Genomic DNA, 21,776 nt, shown 5'->3' on the forward strand with positions numbered 1-21,776 from the left:
GGACGCTGGATCCAGGCAAGCTGGGGGGCCACATCCGGGCCCCAGGCCTGTGATTCCTCACCCCTGCAGTAGATCCTTGTTGAGCCGTTGGAGGCTGCCAGATTGTGCCCCTGCTCGGCCTATTGAGCAAGGAGCATTTCAGGTCACTAGTGATCTTACCAAGAGTTCTCTCCTAGCTGGGTTTGGCCGAGTGTGAGAGACCTGGCCTGAGGCAGCTCGTCGAGTGGTTGGTTGAAGGCTGGAGGAGACATGACCTTCGCAGGGCCTGTGTTCCATTAGGACCCCGAATGAGCTCTAAGCTGACAGGAATCGTTAGAAGAAACACCATCCCCAGTGGCACAGCTGGGTTCCTGGTAGATGCACCCCCTGGATCTCAGAGGATCACAATGAAAAGAATCACGTTTACCGTTTCCTCAGCACGAGATACCTAGCCCTGGTCTACACTAGGGAGTTATTTTGAAATAACCCCCTTTCTTTCGAAATAAGCAGCGGAGCATCCGCACTGCTAAGCTCTTCATTTTGAAATAACAGGCTGCTTATTTAGAAATCTGTCCTCCTGCTGCTATTTCGAAATCACTGCTCCCCAGAGTCATTCGAAGTAATTGCTCCCCCTGCTTCCTGGGGCTGTAAGTCGAGGGAGCACGTCCCCAATAACAGAGCCTGCCTCGGACTCATTTCAAGGCTCACCCGCAGCGTGGACACGCAAGTTGATTTTGTTATTTCAAAATAATTCCCGCGTGTAGACCTGCCCTTATGGGCTTCGTTTTCTCTTAGCCTCACAGAAACCACCAGCGAAGGACCCCCCAGCAATATAGCAAAGCGCTGCAGGGCCAGGTCGTAATCTCGAACGGCTACGGCAGTAAAGAAGACATCCCAGTAATGGCCGCAGCAAGCTTCAAATAGCAAGAGCATTTCAGTTCCCTATTTAAAGCTGTATTATCCCGTCCTCAGCCTCCCTGATCTACATAAGTAATTATTCTGCTTGGGCTGCTGCCAGCCTTGGCTGCGGGAGAGGGGAGATTATCCGTAATGTTTGGCAGTTTTACACTTCAAAGAGCGCAGCAGGTTGTTTCCATTAAACTGCAGCTGTTCTGAAGCATTTCCCCAGCTCCGCTATGAAACTATTAAGGAGTTAGTTGCAAGTTGTCACGCAGCATTAGCAAGTGCCGAGGCAAAGTCAGGGGCAGATGGGAGGCTGAAGCGTCAAGTCCTGTTCGTCATCCTGTGTCATGAATCACAAACCTAAAGAATGGAGCCCTCCAGGAATTGCGTGCTCCGGCGGGGCGTGCCGATCGGTCTGTAAGCACCCCCTTCTCGACTCCAGTCCTTAGGATGCTTAACCTGCCTCTCACCCTGGCTTCTTCCTGAGCATCCCTCTGGCCAGCAGAGAGTTAACGTGAGCGCTCTCCAGGGTGTAGCAAACCTGAGCACGGACTGTTTCAAAGCACGTGGGCCCTGCCATGCTGGGTCGAACCCCTCCCTCGCGCTCTAAGCGTGAGCCTGGCTTCAGCCCTGGACGCTAGAGAAAGTGGACTCTGGCAGAAGATCCCTTCCTGGCCTCAGCATGTCGCCCTGTTTCTCCCGATATTAACCACAAACCACACATGTGATCAAATGATCCAGCCTCTTAAAATCCATCTGCAGCTAGAGCAGGAACAGGGCCATTCAAGCCCGTTGGAAACTCCCTCAAGTGAGTCCCAGCCCCGGCCCTGTCTCTGAGAGCGGCAAGTCTCCGCTGGTGCAGAGGTGTGGCGGGTAATGGGTTAAATCCACGTGTGCTGGGAAGTGCCCTCCTGGCTCAAGCAGCTGCTCTGCCGGTGTCGGGGGGGAGTCCTGCAGAAGCATGGGGGGGTGTTTGGCACTCGCTGCCGGTTGCTGGGAGTTGAGGGGCTGAGTCCAGACTGGATTTCAGCAGCTCTGGCTGCGGCGAGGACTTAGCACAGTGGCTGGTGGTGGGGGCGATACCGCAGGGTGACGAAGGGCTTCCCGGGGGTGCAGGAGGAAGCCCAGTGACAGCTCGGAGAGAAAACAGCCAGCTGTGCTTTTCCCCCCAGCTCATCCACTGCACCGTGGTGGATACAGCCGTCGTCTTTCCCCACCGGCTGGGTTTGCCTTACAAACGCGCACTCCGGACGCTGATGGCAGACTACCTCAAGCGCATCATCCAGGACAACGGTGAGAGGTCGGATCGGGGGGAACGGGGACGCCGCAGTGCGAGGGGCTCCGCTCCGGCCTGCCTTTCTGCCCTGCCACGCTGGCATCGGGGCTTCGCTGTGCTGGGCGCGGGTCAGACAGGCCTTGCCCCAAACCGCTCTCGCTCCTGCCAGACAATACCAAGGGTGGGAGAAAGGAAGCGTTTTGTCCCCATCTTATGGGGGGTGGGGAAGGAGGCCCAGAGAGAGCAAGCGACCTGCCCTTGGCCGGCTGCAGCCTGTAGCGGGGCTGGGACTTGATCCCATGTCTCCTGAGCTGCCACTGGCACCGGTCAGGTCGGAGTTTCCCCTGAGTGCAGCTGCCTCTGCTGTGTTTTGCCCTGGACTCCCCAGCCTCCGTCTGCAGTTAGGTGCCGGCAGAGTGAGCCGCATGGATCCCCTCTGCTCCGAGGAGCAGCTGTCGCTTGACAAGGGTATTCCGGTTTAACCTGGGGAGCTGGCTCGAGGCCGCTGGCTCCCTATTAAGTGTCTGGGTCAGTCCCCCCCAACCTTCCAATAGCAATGGGGCCTCCCCTGTGCTCTAGGCTCTGCCCCAAAGCAGGGCCGAGGCCGTGGCTCAGGCTGTGGCTCAGTGTCCCGTCTCTCGTTCCCAGTGGAAGGTCACGACTCCAGCGAGGACGCCAGCGCCTGCATGGAGCTGATGATCTGGAAGATCAAAGAAGACGCGAAAGTGAAGCGATGACTTGCACTCTCTCGCCTCTGCCGCGCAATAAACACTCAGCGTCACACTCCTCCTGCACCCAGCAGCGTGCCCAGCCCAGACCCCTGGGCGCTCGTAGGCACAGCTTGAGGCACTGGCTCTCAGCTGGCCAGGGGCACGTGTCGAGATCCTCGCCAGTAGGTGCCTTGTAGGCCTGACCAGGGCTGCTTTGAATACTACAGCCAGAGAGAGGCTCTTTAGCGTGTAGGAGAAGCCTCCGGAGGCGCAGCGGCTACATCTGCAATGATCTTTTCTCCCAAGCGAAAGGTAGAGAACTCTTCGTTCCTGGTTAGAGTCGGAGGGTTGCACAGCATCCGCCCTGGCTTCCGAAGCACACAGCTGCCCCAGGGGCCGGGGAGCAGGAACCAGATGGAAATGTTGGGGAGGGAGGGCAGGAAACGTGCACTAGCTGGCATGTGACTTGCAGAAAGGCCGGGGGGTAAAGACCTGGGCCTCCAGGCACGGAGGGTAGCAAGAGCCCACTGCAGGGGAGTCTGGCGCGTCGGAGGGGACGCTGCCCTTGAAATAGACACAGCTGCTGTGGGCGGGAGGGGAAGAGAAGCCGTGGTGATGCCCGTCAGCGGATTCTCTCAGTTGCTGGCCCCGATCTTACGGAGCATGTGCAGGGCTCCGTGTAGATCCTGGCTGAGGACAGGTGAAGCCAGAAGTGTCTTGTGCTCCGTGGTCGGCAGGGAAGCCACCCGGCCTGCTGTTGCCATGTCAGGGGCAGGAGGGTGGCCAGGACAGTAAGGAAGGCTCTGAAGCCAAAGAGCAACTTACCATTGTCTAGCACGGGCAGAACATCGACTTGTTCACTCGCTGGGGGGGCTGAGTTCTGCTGGCTGGCCCCTCGTTGCATCCTCCGGGGGCCGGCTCCCTCGAGTCACCTCCCTCATGCTCATCAGAAGCAAAGCTCAGGATCGCCAGTGGGGCAGGGTGGGGCTAGCCCAGGATGTGCTCAGGGTCCCTGCAGACTGATTCCTCTCGTGGGGGGGCTGACTTACCTATTGCTTCGCTCCTGCCGAAAATAGTACTTTTTAAACTGGCTTTCATAGAAATTGGGTGGTTTTTAAAAAAAACAAAATCCCTCAATTTCATGCTCTTTCTCTCTCCTCTTTTACAGAGCCCCGCCCCATCTTTCGAAAGTCTCCCCCTAGAATATAAATATTTATTTATGACCAGTAACTAAGCCAGGAGTGTACAGGAATAGCAAGGGCTTTGCCGGCTTCACTTTACACGCAGCGTGCTCAGGGTCCCCCTTTCTCGTCCCTTTGCTTTCAAAGCTCACGCAGTGGAGAGACTCACTCGAGCTGAGCCCAGGTATGATTGGCGTTTAGAGGGGCAGGGCGTGCCTGCTACCGCCGCTCCCACGGCACCGTGGGGGCAGGGACGGGAGCCCAGGCTGCCATGAGGGACTGTGCACCACCCGAGGGCCGGCTGCATTGTTCCCTGTATGAAACAGCTGGGGGATGGACTTGGTAGGAATGAGTAATTTGCCACCAGTACGTTGTGTTCCTGGGTGAGAGGGGTTCTCCCCTCACCCCCCACGTGTGCCCTGGAAAAGTCTGTCTCGCTCTCTCTATTTTACCTTCAGTTAACAGTGCTGGGTCTTAACCTCCCTACAGCCTGTACAACCCTGCTACTTCCCTGGCTCCCAGCAGCGCTGCTGATTTACCAGCTCTTCCCACGTGCTCGCTGGGCTTTGGGGGCTGCTTGTGGGGACGATGGTTCCTTTGCAGCAGTGCCCTGAGAAACCTGTAGCAACGACCTACACCCTCAGCCAGAGGGGTGCGAAGGCTCCGTCACTTCCCACGTTGTGTGGGCGGAAGTGTGTTAACAGGGCTGGAGTCACTTTGGAGCTCTGGCCTCAGCTGGCTCTGCCCATCTCCCCAGTGGCTGCGTCCTAGCTCCCCCAGCGCAGAGCTCCTGCTGTGTTTTGTGAGGCAGACACGGTGGTGGGTTCACAGCTCTGCCCTTGGCCCCCTCCCGGCCTCTTGCTGTTACCGATGCCCGAGGCACATCTCTGGCGCTGTGCTGCCTGGCTCGCGGGTGGGGACGTGTAGGAAGTTCAAGGGCAGGGCTGGATTTCTCGGCCCCCCCTCCCCCAAAGCAGCCTTAGCAGTGAAAGCTTAGCAGTTACTCCCTCTTCACTGCTCCGAGCCGCTATGAGAAGCCGTCTGCTGCCCCAGCGCCATAGGAAGAAGGGGCGAGCGTCGCAGCCCCCGTTACGGCCGGGCAAGGCATTGTTCAGCGGTAGCGCCCCGAGCAGCGCGGGTTCGAGGCAGGGTCTTGCCTTCAGCACGTCTTTCCAGGCAGCTTCTCATTCAGGCTGGAAACCGCCGTGTTTTGTTCTCGCCTGAGCGGGGACCTGGCCCGGCTGCCCTCGCAAAGGCCAAAGGGGCCTTGTTCCAGACCAGAAGTGGCCTTGGCCGTAGCTCTCCCCACCCCCTGTGGGGTGAGTGGCACAAGGGGGACTCCCCAGCTATCTCCAGCTGGGCCTACAGCGCAGCGTCCGTAGGGCCCTATGTAACCCTGGGGCGGGCAGGGCCTCTGCGGCTGGGCTAGAGATGGATTCTCCGTGCCAGAGGCAAGAGGTTTCCAACCGTGGAAACAATGGATCTTCCATTCTCCCTTCGGCTTTCAACCCCCCACGCTGGGGCTCAGTGGTGGGAGCAGCCCACGGTCTTACCCCCGTGCCTGCAAGGGGGTTGCAATATTCCATGTTGCTTTATATATTTTGCAGGCTCTTTCCTTCCTCCCCCCTCAGTCCCGTTCAGGTAGCAGCCGTGGGGCGCCAGTTGTCATTGTGCTGATTAAAATCAGGCCTCTGCACTGTCTTGTTACTAATCCCATGGCCGCGCGCCGCCAGTGTGGGAAGCGGGGAGTAGCTGCCGCTGCAGGTGAACCAGCTGGCCCGGAGCCGCGCCCCATCAGCAGCACGGGCTCTGACGCGCACTGGACACTACCGGCCCCGGCAGCAAGCGCCTGGATTTGGGGACTGTCTCAGCACTGTCACCTGCTACTTTTGTAACGTTTGTAATAAAAAGGTGTTGAAGAGACGGGCTCCTGGCTCTGCGCCGGGCTGGCGGGCTGCCAAGACTCAACTCTTGCTCTGCCAGTCGCCTGCTGCTCTGCTCCCCCTGGCACCGTGGGGCCCTGGGTGGGAGGTGCCCAACAGCGCCCCCTCCCACGCCCCCACTTGTTGAACTTTTCCTCTGGCGCATTCCCGGGTTGCTCGGGGTCACGTGGGTGGCACTGCGGTATTTGGATAGCTTCTGTCATGGCAGGTGATGCCCTTCCAGCCCCGGGCGGGTAGGACCCCAGCAGGTATTGCTCTGCCTAAGAGCGACACGGGGGTAAAGTCTCACCCAGGCCATTGGCTAAATGTACTGAGCAGAGAGGCCCTCGCCCCGCACACTGCTGGGACTTGGATTACATTCTTGCTGAAGGGAGAAAGTGAAGTTAGTGTTGACTGACCACCCCAAAGCATTAGGCAAACTACAGAGATGGGCCAGGGCACCGGTGACTGGCGCCTGTTTCAGCAGGAATGTCGTTTGGCTGCTGCCCTGCCACTGTCCTACAAAGAGCCGTGGCTTTTACACGTGCAGGGAAGCTGGGCTTTTTGATCTCCTCTTCCCCCCCCCCCCATCCTGGGTTCCTTCCACGCCCGGTCCTGTCCTAGCCTGGCTCCATGTGCATGAGGGAGGGGGTGGTTTCAGGCAAGACGTGGTCACATTGGAGGACAAGCCAGAAAGGAGCAACCACTGTGCGGGAAGGTCTAGAGAACGTGGCCAGGGAGGGGAGATTGAAAACAACGGGTTTGTTTAGACTGGAAAGAGGAGCCCGAGGGGGGCCTGATACACCGTGTTCAAGGACCTAAAAGGGTGTGAGGAGGAGGAGGGAGAAAACTTACCCTCCTGGCCTAGGGCTGCTGTGGATTCTCCCGCACTGGGAGATCGTGAAGAGCCGGTTTGACAATTGCCTGTCGGGGATGGGCTGGCTGGCGCCCCGCGGTCCCTTGCAGTCCTAGGCCTGAGGGATGTTTGGGAAGGGCCCTGGCTCAGTGGTGGGAGGCAGGGTCGGCGGTTTCACTGGTTAAGGGGCGTGGCCTGAGGGCCCAGTGCTCTGAGATCTGTGGGTGTGATGGGCCTAGTGGAGCTCAGCAGAGGAGCTTGTTGGGAAGTGGGGTGCCGCTGCCCTCCCCCTCAGACTCCCCCCTTGTATGAGCTTCACCCTGGGGTGCAGGGCTGGGGTCCTGTATTAATGGGAGTGTTGCTGTGTCCACTGTTCCCTCTGACGACTTCCATCCATCTGGGGAATAACTTATGTGCACCAAGGCGTGTGCCAATGTGCACCACCCATAGAAACAGCCAGCCTCGCCGTGGGCACTGCTCGTCAACTGGGCGGCCGCACAAGCGCTCAGCTCACGGGCCCCTGCTGCTGTCCTGCTCCGTGGCTACAGGCAGGCGGGAGCTCAGTGCTGCCCTCGCATCGGACTCCTGCATCACCTCAGATGCTCCGTCCGTCACCAGGCCCTGCAGCGTCAAAGCCAAAGGGATTTAAGCGTCCGTATGCAGGGTCCCACAGCCCCGTGTCTCCCCCCAGACAGCCAGGAATTCTGCCTCTTTAAGCCATGGGCAATACAGGGGCCAGAACCCAGGCGTCCGGCCGTCCACGCTTAACTCCTAGACCGCAGCCCTGCCCCTCGGTGCCTTGAGCCCCCTGTGCTGTTCTAGACGCTTGCTCATGCTCCCTTACCCCTGCCCCATCAATTTCCCAAGTGGGGGAGGAACATGAGGGGGGAGGCTGAGTCAGCACAGGAAAAAGGTTCAGGCAAAAAGTTCAAATTAAAAATAATCCGCCATTAGATGACCTCACCAGCAATGGGTTTGATTTAACTGCTTGGTATGGCTCTGGGAATATCACCGGTTACTTAGGGAGATGTAAAAGGCACAGGTCACCGTCAGACCCAGCCCTCCCCTGTGCCTCTTCACGGCAGCCTGGGTGGGCTGCCGGAGATGTGAGGGCTGGCACGGACCTCTCCGGCTCTCCTCAGCAGAAGCCCAGTGGTTTGCTGCTGCCCCTATGGAAGGGGGCTTGCCCACCGAGGTGTGAAACTAAAGTGGTGTCCCTGGGGTGACAGCGGGTCGGTCAGGGTGACAGGGGACCCACAAAACCCGTCTCTGCCCTTTTTTGCTGCTTTATATGAGACATTGGGCCTAGGGGGAAGGGGTCACCCTCTTGTGGTAGAGAGAAAACAGCCTTCTACTGCTGTTAGCTCAAAGACAGAGGCTGGGGCTTTCCATGCTGCAGCTCCCTGTCTTGTCACCTGCGGGGATCAGGACCTTCCGTCCAGGCCTCGGGAGTTCCAGGAATGGCTCCGTTTGCGGCTAGGATGATCCATCCCAAGATGCTCAGCCCAGAAGGGACCCCGTGGAGTCACTTAGTTTGATGATCTGCACAGCCCGGGCCTCTCAATAACGCCTAGAACAGAGCCCTTAGAAAAACCTCCAGGTCACAAGGCTGGTCTGCCCTGTGCATTGGATCAGCTGCAGCTGGGTTGTTAAAGCAAAACCCAATTGAGGGGGGTGGGGAAGAGAGGGAGGGATTTCTCTCACTGCTGTCAGCCCTTCGCTGGCTGCCTGTGCAGCTGTTGGGAGCAGCGGTCCCTGTTAAACATCCAGCCCCCCCCTCGCTTCAGTGAGGATCTGAGAAAGCTCCCCCGCTGCATATTTCTGGGGCCTTCAGTGAGCCCTTCCGCAGAGCCAGGGAGGTCAGACCTGCCGTCCCTGCTGTTCTGGAGTTCAACAAGCAGCAGCAGAAATCCTCAGGGGTCGGTGGGTGGTGCCTTCTGAAGAATAAAGTCCTAGGCCCGGCGGTTCTTTACTCCCCTTTTTCAAGTCACCTGCAGAATAACTGATCGCATGTGGCCGCAGCCCAGAGGGCAGCCTCTTCGAAAGGTGCTTTACCGATGCCGAGGAGAGCTGGGCCCTGCCTGGGGCTCCCTGTAAGCTGGGCACTTGGGCGGCTGCCCAAGAGCGATTCAAATACTGCCCAGTGGATTAGCAGAGTGCCCACAGCTGGCAGCTTGTGTGTCTATTGGTGGTGCACATCTGCACATGCCTCGGTGCACGTGACAAAATTTATTCTGTGCACGGAATGAAAAAATATTAGAGGGAACATTGGCCCTGCCCCACAGAGACTTGAGATCACGGAAGGCTTGTTCTTCCCATTTTGCAGGGGGCAGAGATGAAGAGACTTACCCGAGGTCACGCGGTGAGTCTGTGTCAGAGCTGGGAATTGGGGCTTAACCACAAGAGCAACCTACCTCGCTCTGAACCAAGCAGCAGTACCAGGCTGAGCACGCAGGGCAGGGGCTCGGAGAAGGGATTTGGACGGGGAGCCTTTGTCCCCGGTCTCTGTGCCAGCTGATTATGGCATCAGGGCGCCCTGCGAGGTCAGAGGTGACGGAGCTGATCAATGCGGCTGATCGGGAGGCCGTGGTGTTAACCGCCCACCCCTTTGTCCTGTGGTGCTGGCTCGCCGTGGGGTGCCGCGGCCCGGCGCCTCGCCGTGTGCAGCGTATCGATCGGGGGCTGAGCCTGATTCCAGCCTGTCGTTCGCTCCTTTCCCAGCGTAAGCTCGTTACTGGCCGATTCGTGCCACTGGGATCCCGTGTCCACAGGGCTGTCACGGACGGGGGGTGGCTGGATGTCGTGGGGGGAGACTGGCCCACTGTCGAAGGGGCCGGTGCCCTTACCCAAGAGAAATCGGGTCTGGGGGTGTCGTGACCCCCTCCCCGGGATGACGGTACCGGAACGCTTCAGCCGCCTGCTTAATCGCCCCGGGCGCGTCAGCGCAGCAGGGTGCAAGTCGAACCAAGTGTGTCCATTGCGTAGCTCCCGTGGCCAGAGCTTAGCGCGGCCATGGGCGCGGTCTGCCCGGCTGGGGGTGGAAGGAAGAGCGCAACGAGGGCCGCAGGAGTCGGAGCAGGACGCTGCCGTTTCGCAGCCACCGCCTGCCGCTCTCGGTCCCGGCCGGACGTCGGTGACTCCGAATTAACGCTGCTCTGAATTAACGGACGTGCTGGCAGAGCGGGTCTAGCGGGAAGAGTTTCCAAAGTGTGAGGTGCCCACGTGTCGCTGACTCCAGCAGCGGCCGAGCTGCTGCGTGTGTCCCCGGAAAGCTAGGGGCTGGGGAGAGGTCAAAGCCCTGCTCCGCCACTGATGTCTGGGGAGCCTTGGTCAAGTCTCCTGGCCTCTCAGTGCCCCCATCATTGGCCTGCTCTCTGCCGGGGTGAGGGTGAACACGGCAAAGGCTCCGAGGTGCTGGCAATCCCAGCGGGGGGATCGGTACCACACACGATCCGACCCTGGCGAGCCAAGGAGCGGCCAGACGGCCGGCGCTCTCCTCGGCTGCAGCACAGGCTGCCTCGGCCCAGTGGGTGCACCGAAAAGGACCAGGGGAACTCTGGTTCCCACTCTGCGCCTCCTCTTGAAGTGCCCAGTGGGGACAGGGCTGCTCAACGCCCGCCCGCTGTGTCCCCGCAGCTCCTCACTCGCTGGCCAGCAAACAGCCCCGGTTCCTCTCGTCCTGCTCCTCGCGTGGTCGCTCGCCCCAGAGCAGCCCTCGGTAGAGCCCTGGGAATCCACGGCCACGGGTGTCAGTGCCGAGCTCGCCGCTCGTTACTACGGACGCGGATGCGAATGTTGTACCCACGCATGTCTCTAGCCATCGGCCGGGGTCGCCTGCAGCAGAGGGTGTGAGAGACACACACGGACCCTCTGATGCCTGGACTGGGGGCTGATCCCAGGCTGGCCCTTTGCCCCTAGCAGCTAACACTGGGGTGCCCCTCACTAGATGCCACGTTAGCTCAAGCAGTTGCTGCTGGTCCCTTTGGGGCCGAATCTTGGGGCGCTCCCCTCCTGATACTGGAGGGCGCAAACCTGCCTTCCCTGGATCTCCGGAGCGCTGGGAGATTGGGGCTGGCAGAAGAACGGCCAGGCTGGGTCAGACCAAAGGTCCATCCAGCCCAGCGTCCTGTCTGCCCGCCGTGGCCAGGGAGGGAATCGAACAGGTAACGATCAAGCCATCTCTCTCCTGCATCCATCTCCACCCGGCCTGGGACACCATTCCTGACCCATCCTGCCTAATAGCCATTGAGGGACGTAACCTCCATGGCCAGCTGATTGAGGTGAGCGGGTCCGTCCTTTCTGGGTGTCTGTCCCCCGCCCCAGCGAAACGGGGGCCCTATTGGGTTCATGAGTGGATCAAATCAGAGAATATTTGCAAACATTTGGCTGGGCATCACCGCATGCAAACACCTCCCGGGGCTGAGTTGCGTAGCCCGTCCTGGGAGGCAGGGAAGTATTAACCCCGCTTTACTGAGGGAAACTGAGGCACGGGGCAGCTTGAGTGGCTTGTCCCTGGTCACAGGAATCTGTGACAGAACCAGGGAGTCACCTCTAGGGTTGCGCCATCAGAGGTGGGGACCTTGTTTCTCCCAGGGCCCAGAAAGCTGGGCTTGGTGGTTTGTTTCATGCCCTCTCGGAGGGAGCCAGTCCAGGAGGCAGGCGCTGGGGGAGGGGACTCTTCATCTTCGCCAGCCTTGTGTGGTGCTCTCCCGGCGAATGCTGGCTCAGCGTGACGCCAGGGCCCCGCCGTGCGGCTTTCACAGGGCGTCTGTGCAGCTGACCTCATTCCATAGAGCCAACCGGCTCGCGGGGTCAGAGGTGAGCGGGGATGATCGATCCCGGCTTTAAAACGCCTTCGGCTCGTTTTGTCCAGGCCCTTCAGAAGTGCGAGGGGCTGGAAGGGGCCCCGCTCGCGCCGGGGAGGGAGAGCGACAGACGGGGCGGGGGAGAGGGGAAAGTATTGATCAGGAATTGGGGGGCTGCCGAGAAAGCTGCTCTGGCCTGCGCGGCGGCGAGCGTAAGCTCTTCACGGAGCGACACCAGAGTGTCATGGCCCATTCTCCCATCGATTGGCAGCCCCCGGCACATCTGCTGTCCCTCCTCGCCGCCGGCCGAGCTCCTTCGAGCCCACCCTGCCCCGGCTGACTTCTCGCTCTGGCCCTTCGTGGGCAGCGGTTCCCCGCAAAGTCAGACCAGAGCATTTCCACGCTCCCTGCCAAACCGACCTGCAGGAAATTCCTTCCCTGCCCTGGGCCGCCCAGCGACGAGAAAGTGGATTCTGTGTCCCACTGCAACACATGGGGCACCCCCCTGGGATCCCATCTGCAGCAGTGGCTGATCTGTGGTGCTGCAGAGGAAGGTGAAAGAAGACCCAGAATACAGCTTGCTAAATGTGCCTCTTGGGGGAGGAGGGGGATGACATTCCTTCCTGACCCCTGCAGGCACCGGGCTGCAGCCTGAGAGTGATTATCATCATTATTTTTCTATCCCTGGTTCTGTCACAGATTCCTGTGGCCAGGGGCAAGTCACTCAAGCTGCCCCGTGCCTCAGTTTCCCTCAGTAAAGCGGGGTTAATACCTCCCTGCTTCCCAGCCCCTGGAGGTGTTTGCATGCGGTGATGCGGAGGGTACCACACAGAACAGCACAGGGGATGCTCTCACACGCCTATGGTCTCTTTTAAGATGACCCTTAGTACCAGGGAGTGGGGGACATTCCCTGGGCGGCGGGTTACCCCATCACTGCCGAGTTATTGCACCTTCCTCTCCAGCAACTGGTGCTGGGTGCTGTGTTCAGGCGAAGATGCATTGGAATTGGAAAAGGGCAACAGAAACAATGAGGCGGATGGGACGGCTTCCATATGGGGCGAGATTAAATAAGAGACTTTTCAGAGATGTCTAATGGGGATATGGTTGAGGTCTATAAAATCAGGACGGGTGTGGAGAAAATCAACAAGGAAGTGCAATTTACTCCGTCTCATAACACAAGAACTAGGAGTCATCAAATTAAATTAATAGGTAGCAGGCTTAAAACAAAAGGAAGATTTTCTTCATGCAGCGCACTGTCAACCTGTGGAACTCCTTGCCACAGGATGTTGTGAAGGTCAGGACTTTAACCGGGCTTAAAAAAGAGCTAGATAAATTCATGGAGGTTAGATCCATCAATGGCTATTAGCCAGGAGGGGAAGGAATGGTTCCCATAGCCTGTTTGTCAGAGGCTGGGAACGGGCGACAGGAGATGGAGTTCTTGGTGGTTCCCTGTTCTGTTCACGCCCTCTGAGCACTGGCCGTTGTCAGAAGAAGGGTTGAAATTGGGAGGGAACCCTGCTCTCCCCCCACCCCGTTTGAAACAGCAAATCTTTGCTAATCCCCCAGGGTGTCTGGCGGACAAAGGCTCCGCGGCCCCTAATCCCACCTCTCACTAAAGACCAGGAGATTGTCAAGCAGGGGATCAGCTAAATGATGATTTAGCTCCAAGCTAATTTGCTCTGACAGCCAAAGAGCGGCTGGCAGAATGGACCAGAGCGGTCGCGGGAGAAAGCAGCTCCCTGGATGGCCACCGTGGGCCAGCTGTGTGAGTGCGGGTGAGCAGGAACCGAGAGTGGCCCAAGTGGCTGTGGCCATGCCAGACGCGTGGGCAGCTCCAAAGGGCACCGGGGGGGGAGGGGTTGTCAAGGTATTTGGCATCCCCCCGCCCCTGCCCCCAGGTGATTGGGGGTGCATTGGTGTGTTATTGTAGGGTCACTCATGTAGGCTGGGGGCAGCTTTTCATGTCTCTCTCTCCCCAGCACATCCGGGAAGGCTGTCAGCCCTCTGCACAGTGCGGCATGAGCTCCCTGCCCCACACCCTTGCCACAGCTGGGTAAACTGAGGCACGGGGGTGTGTGGGATCGGGAGGGGAAGTGATTTGCTCGAGGTCACCCTGGGGGCCAGTGGATGAGAGCCCAGGAGTCCTTGGCTGCCCCATTCACTAGGCAACGCCACCTGCTGTCTGTTGAACGGCCGAACCAGGAAGAGGCTGGGGGAGGAGGGAGAGCATGGTGGGGTGGGGAGGGGGCAGCAGCCCAACCCCCTGCATTCTTCCACCCCTGCCCGCGTCTAATCCACAGCCTGAATGGGGAATAATGGGACCCCTGTGAGCTGAGCCCAGCTTAGACACCAGTGCAATTCCCTTTGGAGAAGAAAACCAAATCCCTCATCTGGCCTGAGACTTCCCCAAGCCCCATTGGCTGCGGCTGCCCGGGCAGAGGGGGGCACAGGCTGCTCGCTTTTAAATAGCGCAGGGCAGAGAAGTGGGGAGAAGTCTGGCTGAGGTTCCCACAGCCCTGGGGCCTCTGGCGTGGGGAGAAGAGGAGGCCGACGTCCTTCCCGGGCAGGTCGGGAGAGGTGAGAGCGCCTGCGGGGGGCCGGATTTAGCTGGGATTTCGGGGGGTCCCTGGGGTGCTGCCGTCAGCAGAGCCCCCGGGAAGCAGGCAGCCCCAGGGAGATGCGACCAGAATGAGAGCTGCCAACCCCATGCCCGGGGGCGGTGCGCGTCTCACGGGCCTGGCTCCCCTCTGCGGGGGGGAGGGTGGAAAACAAAGCAGCCCGTGTGCCGAAAGGCAAGTGAGCAGTGTGGGGGAGGTGGGTGCTCCCGGAGGGGGGGTTGGAGTGCACTGGCGAGATACAAGCATGGGGTGGGGAAAGCCAGCACGAGCCTCCCTTCCCCCACTCCGCCCTTTGACCCTGTCCACCGACCCCAGCCATGCCAGCCCTGGTCCCCACCCGTCTGCTCGTACCCTCCCTCTGACCCGCATCCCCTGCTATTCCAGCCCTCCCCCCACAGCTCGGCTGGTCCCCTTTTGTCCTGACCCACCGGGGCTCAGAGAGGCGTGCCTGTCGCTGGCCGCCGTGTGCAGTCACCGCAGTGCAAGGCGGGCGTGAAAGCTGCCAGAGCAGAACAGGTGACGCTTGGCCCTCGCACGGCGCTGGCCTGCACAACCAGACTGGCCTCAGGGCCCGGAGGGGCAAAGGGAAGGGCAGCGTTTTCTCCACGCGGCCGTTCAACGGTAGCAGGAAGCCGGCGGGAAAATTCTGAATCGGGAAGAAAAATCAAAACGTTCAGCAGAAGGGAAATTCCAAAAAATAAAAATCAAAATGTGGATTTGGACCCAAGGGGCCGTTTCCTCTCGATAACGTGGAAACGCCGCCACGTCGTGCGTCGTATGGAAATGACAGGGAAAGCGGCCTCTGCACTGCTAGTGTCAGGCCACGTCCATGTTTTCATCTAACAGACACGTCTAAGTGCAAGTCGCCCAGACCTCCGATCGCCAGAACGGGGCTGAAACGATTCGTTTCCATGTTCCCCGGCAAAACCGTCCAATCCGAGACGTTCCCCCCTCCGTTTAGACTTTGACATCCCTGCTTTTTCGGATGGAAAATGATTCCTCCCTGGGACAGATTTTCCACCCTCCCTAATTCACGCAGGGGGGAATTCGGCCCACGGGAGGGTGGGGACTCGGGCTGCCGCTGCCTGGCCTCAAAGCTGCCACCCGTTTTGTGGTGCTGAAAATGCATCTCTCCAGCGCTGATCGCGGAGCTCAGCCGCCCTGGGTCCGTCAACCCTGCAGTGGCCCCCTGCGGCGCCGCGGCTCCGAGCCCAGGTCACCCGATTTGGGCTCCTGTGAGGGACCTAAAAACAGGCCTCGGAGCCCAGGCTCCGGCCCGGCGGGAGGTCTTACACCGGGTGGAGTTCCACAGCTGAGGAAGAAATCAGTGGGAGCACAGAGAGCTGGAGCAGTTGCAAGCGTCCATTTTATTTCATAACCCAGAACTAACTAGAACCAACCGGTGTGGCTGGGCTGAGCCCTAGTGACCTAAGTCAGTTACTATAACAACAAGATCGATCTCCACCACCCAATACACCTCAGGCCCCGGAGCTGGGTCTCACAGACGTGCTACTGTAGGGTGAATCGGGGTGGCTGCCCCAGGCCCTGCGCTTTTGGGAGCCCCACAATGGCTACCCCAACTGTCCTATGGACGGGAGGGACTGGGGGATTATGGGGCCCCGGTGAGACAGTAGCAGGGCCCCCCCCTCACCATGTGGGTGGCGAGAGCTGGAGCAGCCCAGCAGCCTGCTTCACCCCACCATGCCCCCTCCCCCAGCCCGCTGCACCCCGCTTCCCACCACCGCAGAGAAGTGGGGCACAGCAGTGGGGGAGGGGACACAGTGGGTTGGAGCAGGCTGCCTGGCTGCTCCAGCTCTCGCCACCCCCCAGCCCCCGTAACTAGGGTTGCCAGGTGTCCGGTATTCACCCCGACAGTCTGGTATTTTTGCCTCCTGTCTGGTAAAAAAATTCAGAGAAGACCGGACACCTCAGATTTCCAGGATTTTCTGAATTTTTCCCCGGCCAGGAGGCGAAAATGCCGGGCACCTGGCAACCCTCCAAACACTCAGCGCCCGGCCCCGCCCGAACCCAGCCCCCATGCTGACCTGGCTCCCCAAGGCTTCATAAGTCCTTGGAGTCCTTTTTTTTTTTGCTCAACAACTTTGTTTCCCCCCCCCCCTTTTTTCCCTTCAACAGAATTTTTTCCCCGTGTTTTTTTTTTGAGGGGGGGAGGGAGCGTTTGGTATTTTTGTTTCAACCATCTGGCAACCCCCAGACCATGTTGCTGGGGGGGCAGGGGCGGAGCTTGGGGAAGGGTGGAGTGGGGAGGGGTGGGGCCTGCATGGGGGAGGCGGTATGTTTTGGCGGAGCACAAAAAAAAAAAAAAAAAAAAAAGGAATGCGGGATAATAAGAACGGCGATCGCAACCCCCCCCCCGCTGGGACTCCCAGGCATGGCCAGGCCGGGAGGCGGGGCCACATCGCCGCTGGGAGCCTGTGATTGCGCAGAAGCCTGGTGGGGGCGGACTCCCAGCTGCTCCCCCCGCCCCCGCCAGGCTTCCGTCCGGTGCGCAGCCGGAAAAATCAGAGAACACCGGACATCGCACATCGCACACTGCACATCGCACATTGCACGTCGCACATTGCACACTGCACACCACACATCGCACACCGCACATCGCACATTGCACGTCGCACATTGCACACCGCACACCGCACATCGCACACTGCACATCGCACATTGCACGTCGCACATTGCACACTGCACATCGCACATCGCACGTCGCACATTGCACACCGCACACCGCACATTGCACACCGCACACCGCACATCGCACACTGCACATTGCACATTGCACGTCGCACATTGCACACTGCACACCGCACATCGCACACCGCACATCGCACATTGCACGTCGCACATTGCACACCGCACACCGCACATCGCACACTGCACATCGCACATTGCACGTCGCACATTGCACACTGCACATCGCACACCGCACATCGCACGTCGCACTTTGCACATCGCACGTCGCACGTCGCACGTCGCACGTCACACATTGCACACACATCGCACACTGCACATCGCACATTGCACGTCGCACATTGCACACTGCACACCGCACATCGCACACCGCACATCGCACGTCGCACTTTGCACACCGCACATCGCACGTCGCACGTCGCACTTTGCACATCGCACATCGCACGTCGCACGTCGCACATTGCACACACATCGCACACTGCACATCGCACATTGCACGTCGCACGTCGCACATGGCACATCGCACATGGCACGTCGCACATCGCACATCGCACATTGCACACACATTGCACATGGCACATGGCACGTGTCCGGTATTCTCTGATTTTTTTTACCACACAAAGAGCGCAAATACCAGACTGTCCTTTAGAATACTGGCCACCTGGCAACCCTAGCCGCGGGCTCGGCAGGCGCAGGGGCACGGTGAGGGGCCCGTGTGTGTGGCCACGTGAGGGGGTGTCTGTGGGGATGGTGGGTACAGACACCGAGTGCGAGGGGGAGGGGGAGAAAAAATGTGGGGATGCATGACCTGTCACCTGCTGGGTGACCTGGGGTAAATCATCGCCTCACTCTGCCTCAGTTTCCCCTCCTGCCGGTTGTGCCAGCTCCCTGAGGGCGAGGCCTCTCCTCACAACCAGAATACAAAGACCAAACAACTGTGCTGCCCAAATCTTTGTGTTAGGAAATCACTAGCTTGCTCGCTCCCTCTCCCTGTGGGACACAGCCGCCCCCGGGCTGTAACCCCAGGTCCCCCCACAGCAGTAACCCCAGTTCCTCCCCCTCCGCCCCAGGCCGTAACCCCAGCTGCTCCCCCCCTGCCCAGGCCGTGACCCCAGTTCCTCCCCCCCAACCCCAGGCCGTAACCCCAGCTGCTCCCCCCCTGCCCAGGCCGTGACCCCAGTTCCTCCCCCCAACCCCAGGGCGTAACCCCAGCTGCTCCCCCCCCATGCCCAGGTGAAACCCCAGCTGCTCCCCCCCCATGCCCAGGCTGAAACCCCAGCTGCTCCCCACCTCCCTAGGAGCAGTCGAACTGCCCTCTCTACCGTGACTGTTTCTAAAGCTGCTTTTTGTTTCCCAGGATTCTGCGGGGCCCCTCCATGTACTGCCTCAGTGGGGGCGCTCCCCCCCCCGGCTCCATGACCCCCCTCTCCCTGCTCTACAGCCTGCACCAGCAGCTGGCTAGGCCCTTCCAGCTGCCGCCCGCGCTGGCCCTGCCTGCCGTGAGCGCGGGGGATGGACTGGCAGGTAGGTCGTGGGGCGAGGAGCCGGGGGGTGGGGGTTGGCTTGGGGGGCGGGGCCTGGCTCGGGGCTGTGCAAAGGCCATGAGCGCCTCACTCCCCACCGGGATGGGGGCCGGTGAGGCTGTGCCCCAAGGATGCTGGGCCAGGCCCCGAGGCCATGATGCCATCACATAGGGGCTATCCTGGAGGGGGTCACAGCTGTGCACTGGACAGGGAGCTCCCCCGGAGCCAGAGGGCAGGTCTCTCACTGGACATTGGTAGGCAGCCACCAAAGCGCCACAGGCTTTGCTCTGGGGGGGCCGGGCTGGCCGCTAGACCACTGGGCGAAGACGTGCTGCTGGCCCCAGGGTCTGAGCCAGCCCAGCGGCCCGGGCCCATGCGGCGTTGCTGTGGGCTGTGAGACAGCTGCCCTGCCCCACCCCAGAGGTGGCTGCCTAGCCGTGACGGGGGCGTGGTACCCGGCATGCTGCCGTGCTTTAGATGCCCTGGGACTATGTGTCTGTGGCAAGGCAGCCCCCACCCCCAGCCGATTTCCGTTCTTTCATCCCCGTTCCTGGCTCCCCAGAGCTCCTGCTGGAAGTGCGCTACGGGCTCCCCCAGAAGCAGCGCCGGAGCCGCACGGCGTTCACCGGCCACCAGCTGGAAGCGCTTGAGAGAGCCTTCGAGAGAACCCACTATCCCGACGCGGTGACCAGGGAGCGGCTGGCTGCGCTCGTCAACCTGCCCGAGGCCCGGGTCCAGGTAACCCAGTGAGCGCCCCGCTCCCTGCCCCAGGCTACCGCTGGGCTGTGGGTGGGGGAGGGACTTGCCAGTGGCTTCCAGGCCAGCTGGGTGGGAGGGGGTCTGGCTCCTGCTGGAATTTACCCTTTTGTGCCCAGGCGAGGTGAGAGCTCTCTGCTCAGCGCCAGGGATCCCACCCATGTGCGGAATACATTTTGTGATGTGCACTGAGGCATGTGTGGATGTGCACCACCAGTAGAAACACCTGTTGGCAGCTGTGGGCTCTCTGCTAATCAGCTGTGCAGCCTTTGACTCTGCCCAAGCGCTCAGCTCACAGGAGGCCCTGCGCTGCACCCTGGCCCACATGCTTCCTGCACCCCCGGGTGCTGCTGCACCCAGTGGTACCAGAGGCAGAGGTCAGCAGGGTGCATGCTTGAGCCCTGGGTGGGGGGAGAGCCAGGCAGTGGGGGCAATCCCAGCATTCCCTCTGCCTCCCCCGCCCCATGGAGCTGGCCTGCATTTCCCCTATAGATTGTGTTGGGCAGGGACCCATGTGTCCGTCTTGCCTCTGGGTGGGTCGGTGCCACCCTCGAGAGGGCAGAGAGCCCCAGCAAGCGTGTGGGGGGGGGGCACATGCCTGGTGCTGGCCAGGCTGAGTCACTGTCACCCCTTTGGCTCCTCCCCTGCCAGGTGTGGTTCAAAAACCGCCGAGCCAAGTTCCGCAAGGGCCAGCGCCAGCAGCCGGACCAGGGGGAGGCCGCGAGCCCTGGGGGGCCAGAAGGCGCCGCAGCAGCAACCTCCCTGCTGCGGCCCCGGCTGTGGCCCGTGGCCGGCACAGCGGGGGCAGAGCATCGCCGGGCCGCGGCGAAGAAAGCCCTGGGCGGCGGGGTGCTGCCTTCCCCAGCACCCGGGATCTGGCCCCCGGGTGGGACGTGCTTGGGGGCGGCACTCAACGGTGGGGGCCTCGCCGGGCAGAGGAGCGACCTGAGACGGAGCCCCCTGCCAGCGCTCGCGCTCCCTTTCCCGCCCTACTGGCCGGCTGGGCAGGGTCCCCGCGCAGGAGGGACGCTCAGACTCACCTAGCTCCCACCCTGCCCCCGATCCCGGGCCCGCCCGACCTGCCTGAAACCTGGGAGCCCCCCGTCGACAGGGCTGAGCCCCAGCAGCGTTGTGGCACTTGTGTGAACACCGCCGGGGCTGGAGCCCGTCAGCTGTGGGGCAGCTGGGCTCAGAGCCCTCCAGGCTGGCAGAGGGCGGGGGCGGGCGGTTAGCAGAGACGCTCCGTGCGCCACAATAAAATGGGTTTGCCAGCCCCACCCGCCTGCCTCCCATGGTCCTTCCCGTCCCCGCGCTCGTCGGTTCCCGGCAGCCGGGCGCCAGGCCGCACGGGCGCCCCACGGCTCGGGAGGGTGGGTCCTGGGCACTGGGGTTGCTCTGGCCCCAGGGGAACAGGCACAGGCCGCTCTGGCCCTGCCGCTGGAGCATTTGTGGGCAGCCAGGCACCCTGCGCTGCTGTTGGCTGGGGGGCAGGGGGGCAGCGCCTGAGCAAAGAGATGGGGGAGGCCAGAGACCCTGAAGATCCCAGAGTGGGGGGGCGGGATCCGGCCAGCGAGTTGCAGGGAGGGGAACCTGTTTGGGAGGTGGAGGGAGGAGGGAAGTTCCCCCTCCCCCTGGGGGGACGATCCTAGTTCTCCTTCGCTCCCTGCCACGCAGCTGCCGTGGGCTGGCGGCTCCAGTCCCCGGCTGGCCGGTGCCTCTGACACACGGGGCAGCAGGCCCGGTTCTCTCCACCAGGGGGCGGGCATACGCAGGTGGAGGGCTCAGCAGGTGACCCAGCGGGGGTAGGATGGAGGGAAACCAGGCAAGGCCCAGCCTGCAGTCCCGGGAGTGGAGCCCGGACAACGGTTACGGCCTCGTTACATCAACCGGTTGCCCAGAGAGACGGTCCCGGAGGAATCGTTCCTGGAGGCTCCTGGGAGCGCTGGGCCGACAGGAGCGGGCGAAAGGGGGGGCAGCTTAGGCCAGCTGGAGTTGGGGGGTGGGGGCCTGCATGCCCCTGGGGAGGCTGGGGAGGGGTGCCGAGGCCATGGCTCCATCTCGGAGCAGAGGCCGGAGGTGCGGGTGGAACCAGCATCACCAGGCCCAGGGGGAGGTGAGAGGGGCCCCCAGCCAGGGATCCCCCCATTTCTCATGATCTGTGCAGCCCCTAGGATGGGGGCCTGAAGGGGGTGAAAGCTACTCCCCGCTGGGGCCCCCTGCCCAGGGCTGTCTGAGCAGAGGCTGCGGGCTGGACCCCAGCAGGGGGTCCCCAACGCTGGGCAGGGTGTGCTGCTGGGTCTGGGGGCAGCTGGTTCCCCCTGGGACGGGTGTTGGGCCCCGCTGGCTCCTCCGTCTGAGGCTGGATGCCAGGCGCTGCCCAGGTCCCGGAGCACGGTCGCTCATCAGCCTCCGGGTGGGGCATCGGGCAGTCGCTCCAGAGCAGCTGATGTGCTGGGAGGGGGGTGAGCCGCCAGCCTTCCCTCCCCTGGCGGGTCCCCACCCACCAGACTGGGCTCCACGGGGGATGCTGCAGGTACGTGA

At 61.3% G+C, this 21,776-nt stretch overlaps 2 protein-coding genes across 3 annotated transcripts in view; both read left to right on the forward strand.

Annotated features, from left to right (window-relative positions):
- The window catches only part of REXO1 (RNA exonuclease 1 homolog), a 76,198-nt gene extending 70,228 nt beyond the window's left edge, over positions 1-5,970 (forward strand). For both annotated transcript variants that reach the window (XM_075903238.1, XM_006128983.4), the window contains exons 15-16: positions 2,055-2,175; positions 2,807-5,970. In XM_075903238.1, coding sequence (XP_075759353.1) covers positions 2,055-2,175; positions 2,807-2,895 — 210 coding nt within the window. In that variant the 3' untranslated portion in view covers positions 2,896-5,970. The remainder of the gene's footprint in view (positions 1-2,054; positions 2,176-2,806) is intronic.
- A 149-nt stretch (positions 5,971-6,119) lies between these two features.
- LOC142819047 (diencephalon/mesencephalon homeobox protein 1-B-like) lies at positions 6,120-20,507 on the forward strand. The gene is made up of 4 exons (XM_075903239.1): positions 6,120-14,209; positions 18,314-18,480; positions 19,042-19,217; positions 19,887-20,507. Exons 2-4 carry the CDS (start codon positions 18,333-18,335, stop codon positions 20,277-20,279), a joined length of 717 nt encoding a protein of 238 aa, XP_075759354.1. The 5' UTR covers positions 6,120-14,209; positions 18,314-18,332; the 3' UTR covers positions 20,280-20,507.
- Positions 20,508-21,776: the final 1,269 nt, after the last annotated feature.

This window comes from Pelodiscus sinensis, chromosome 19 (genome assembly GCF_049634645.1).
Source record: "Pelodiscus sinensis isolate JC-2024 chromosome 19, ASM4963464v1, whole genome shotgun sequence".
NCBI lineage: Eukaryota > Metazoa > Chordata > Testudines > Trionychidae > Pelodiscus > Pelodiscus sinensis.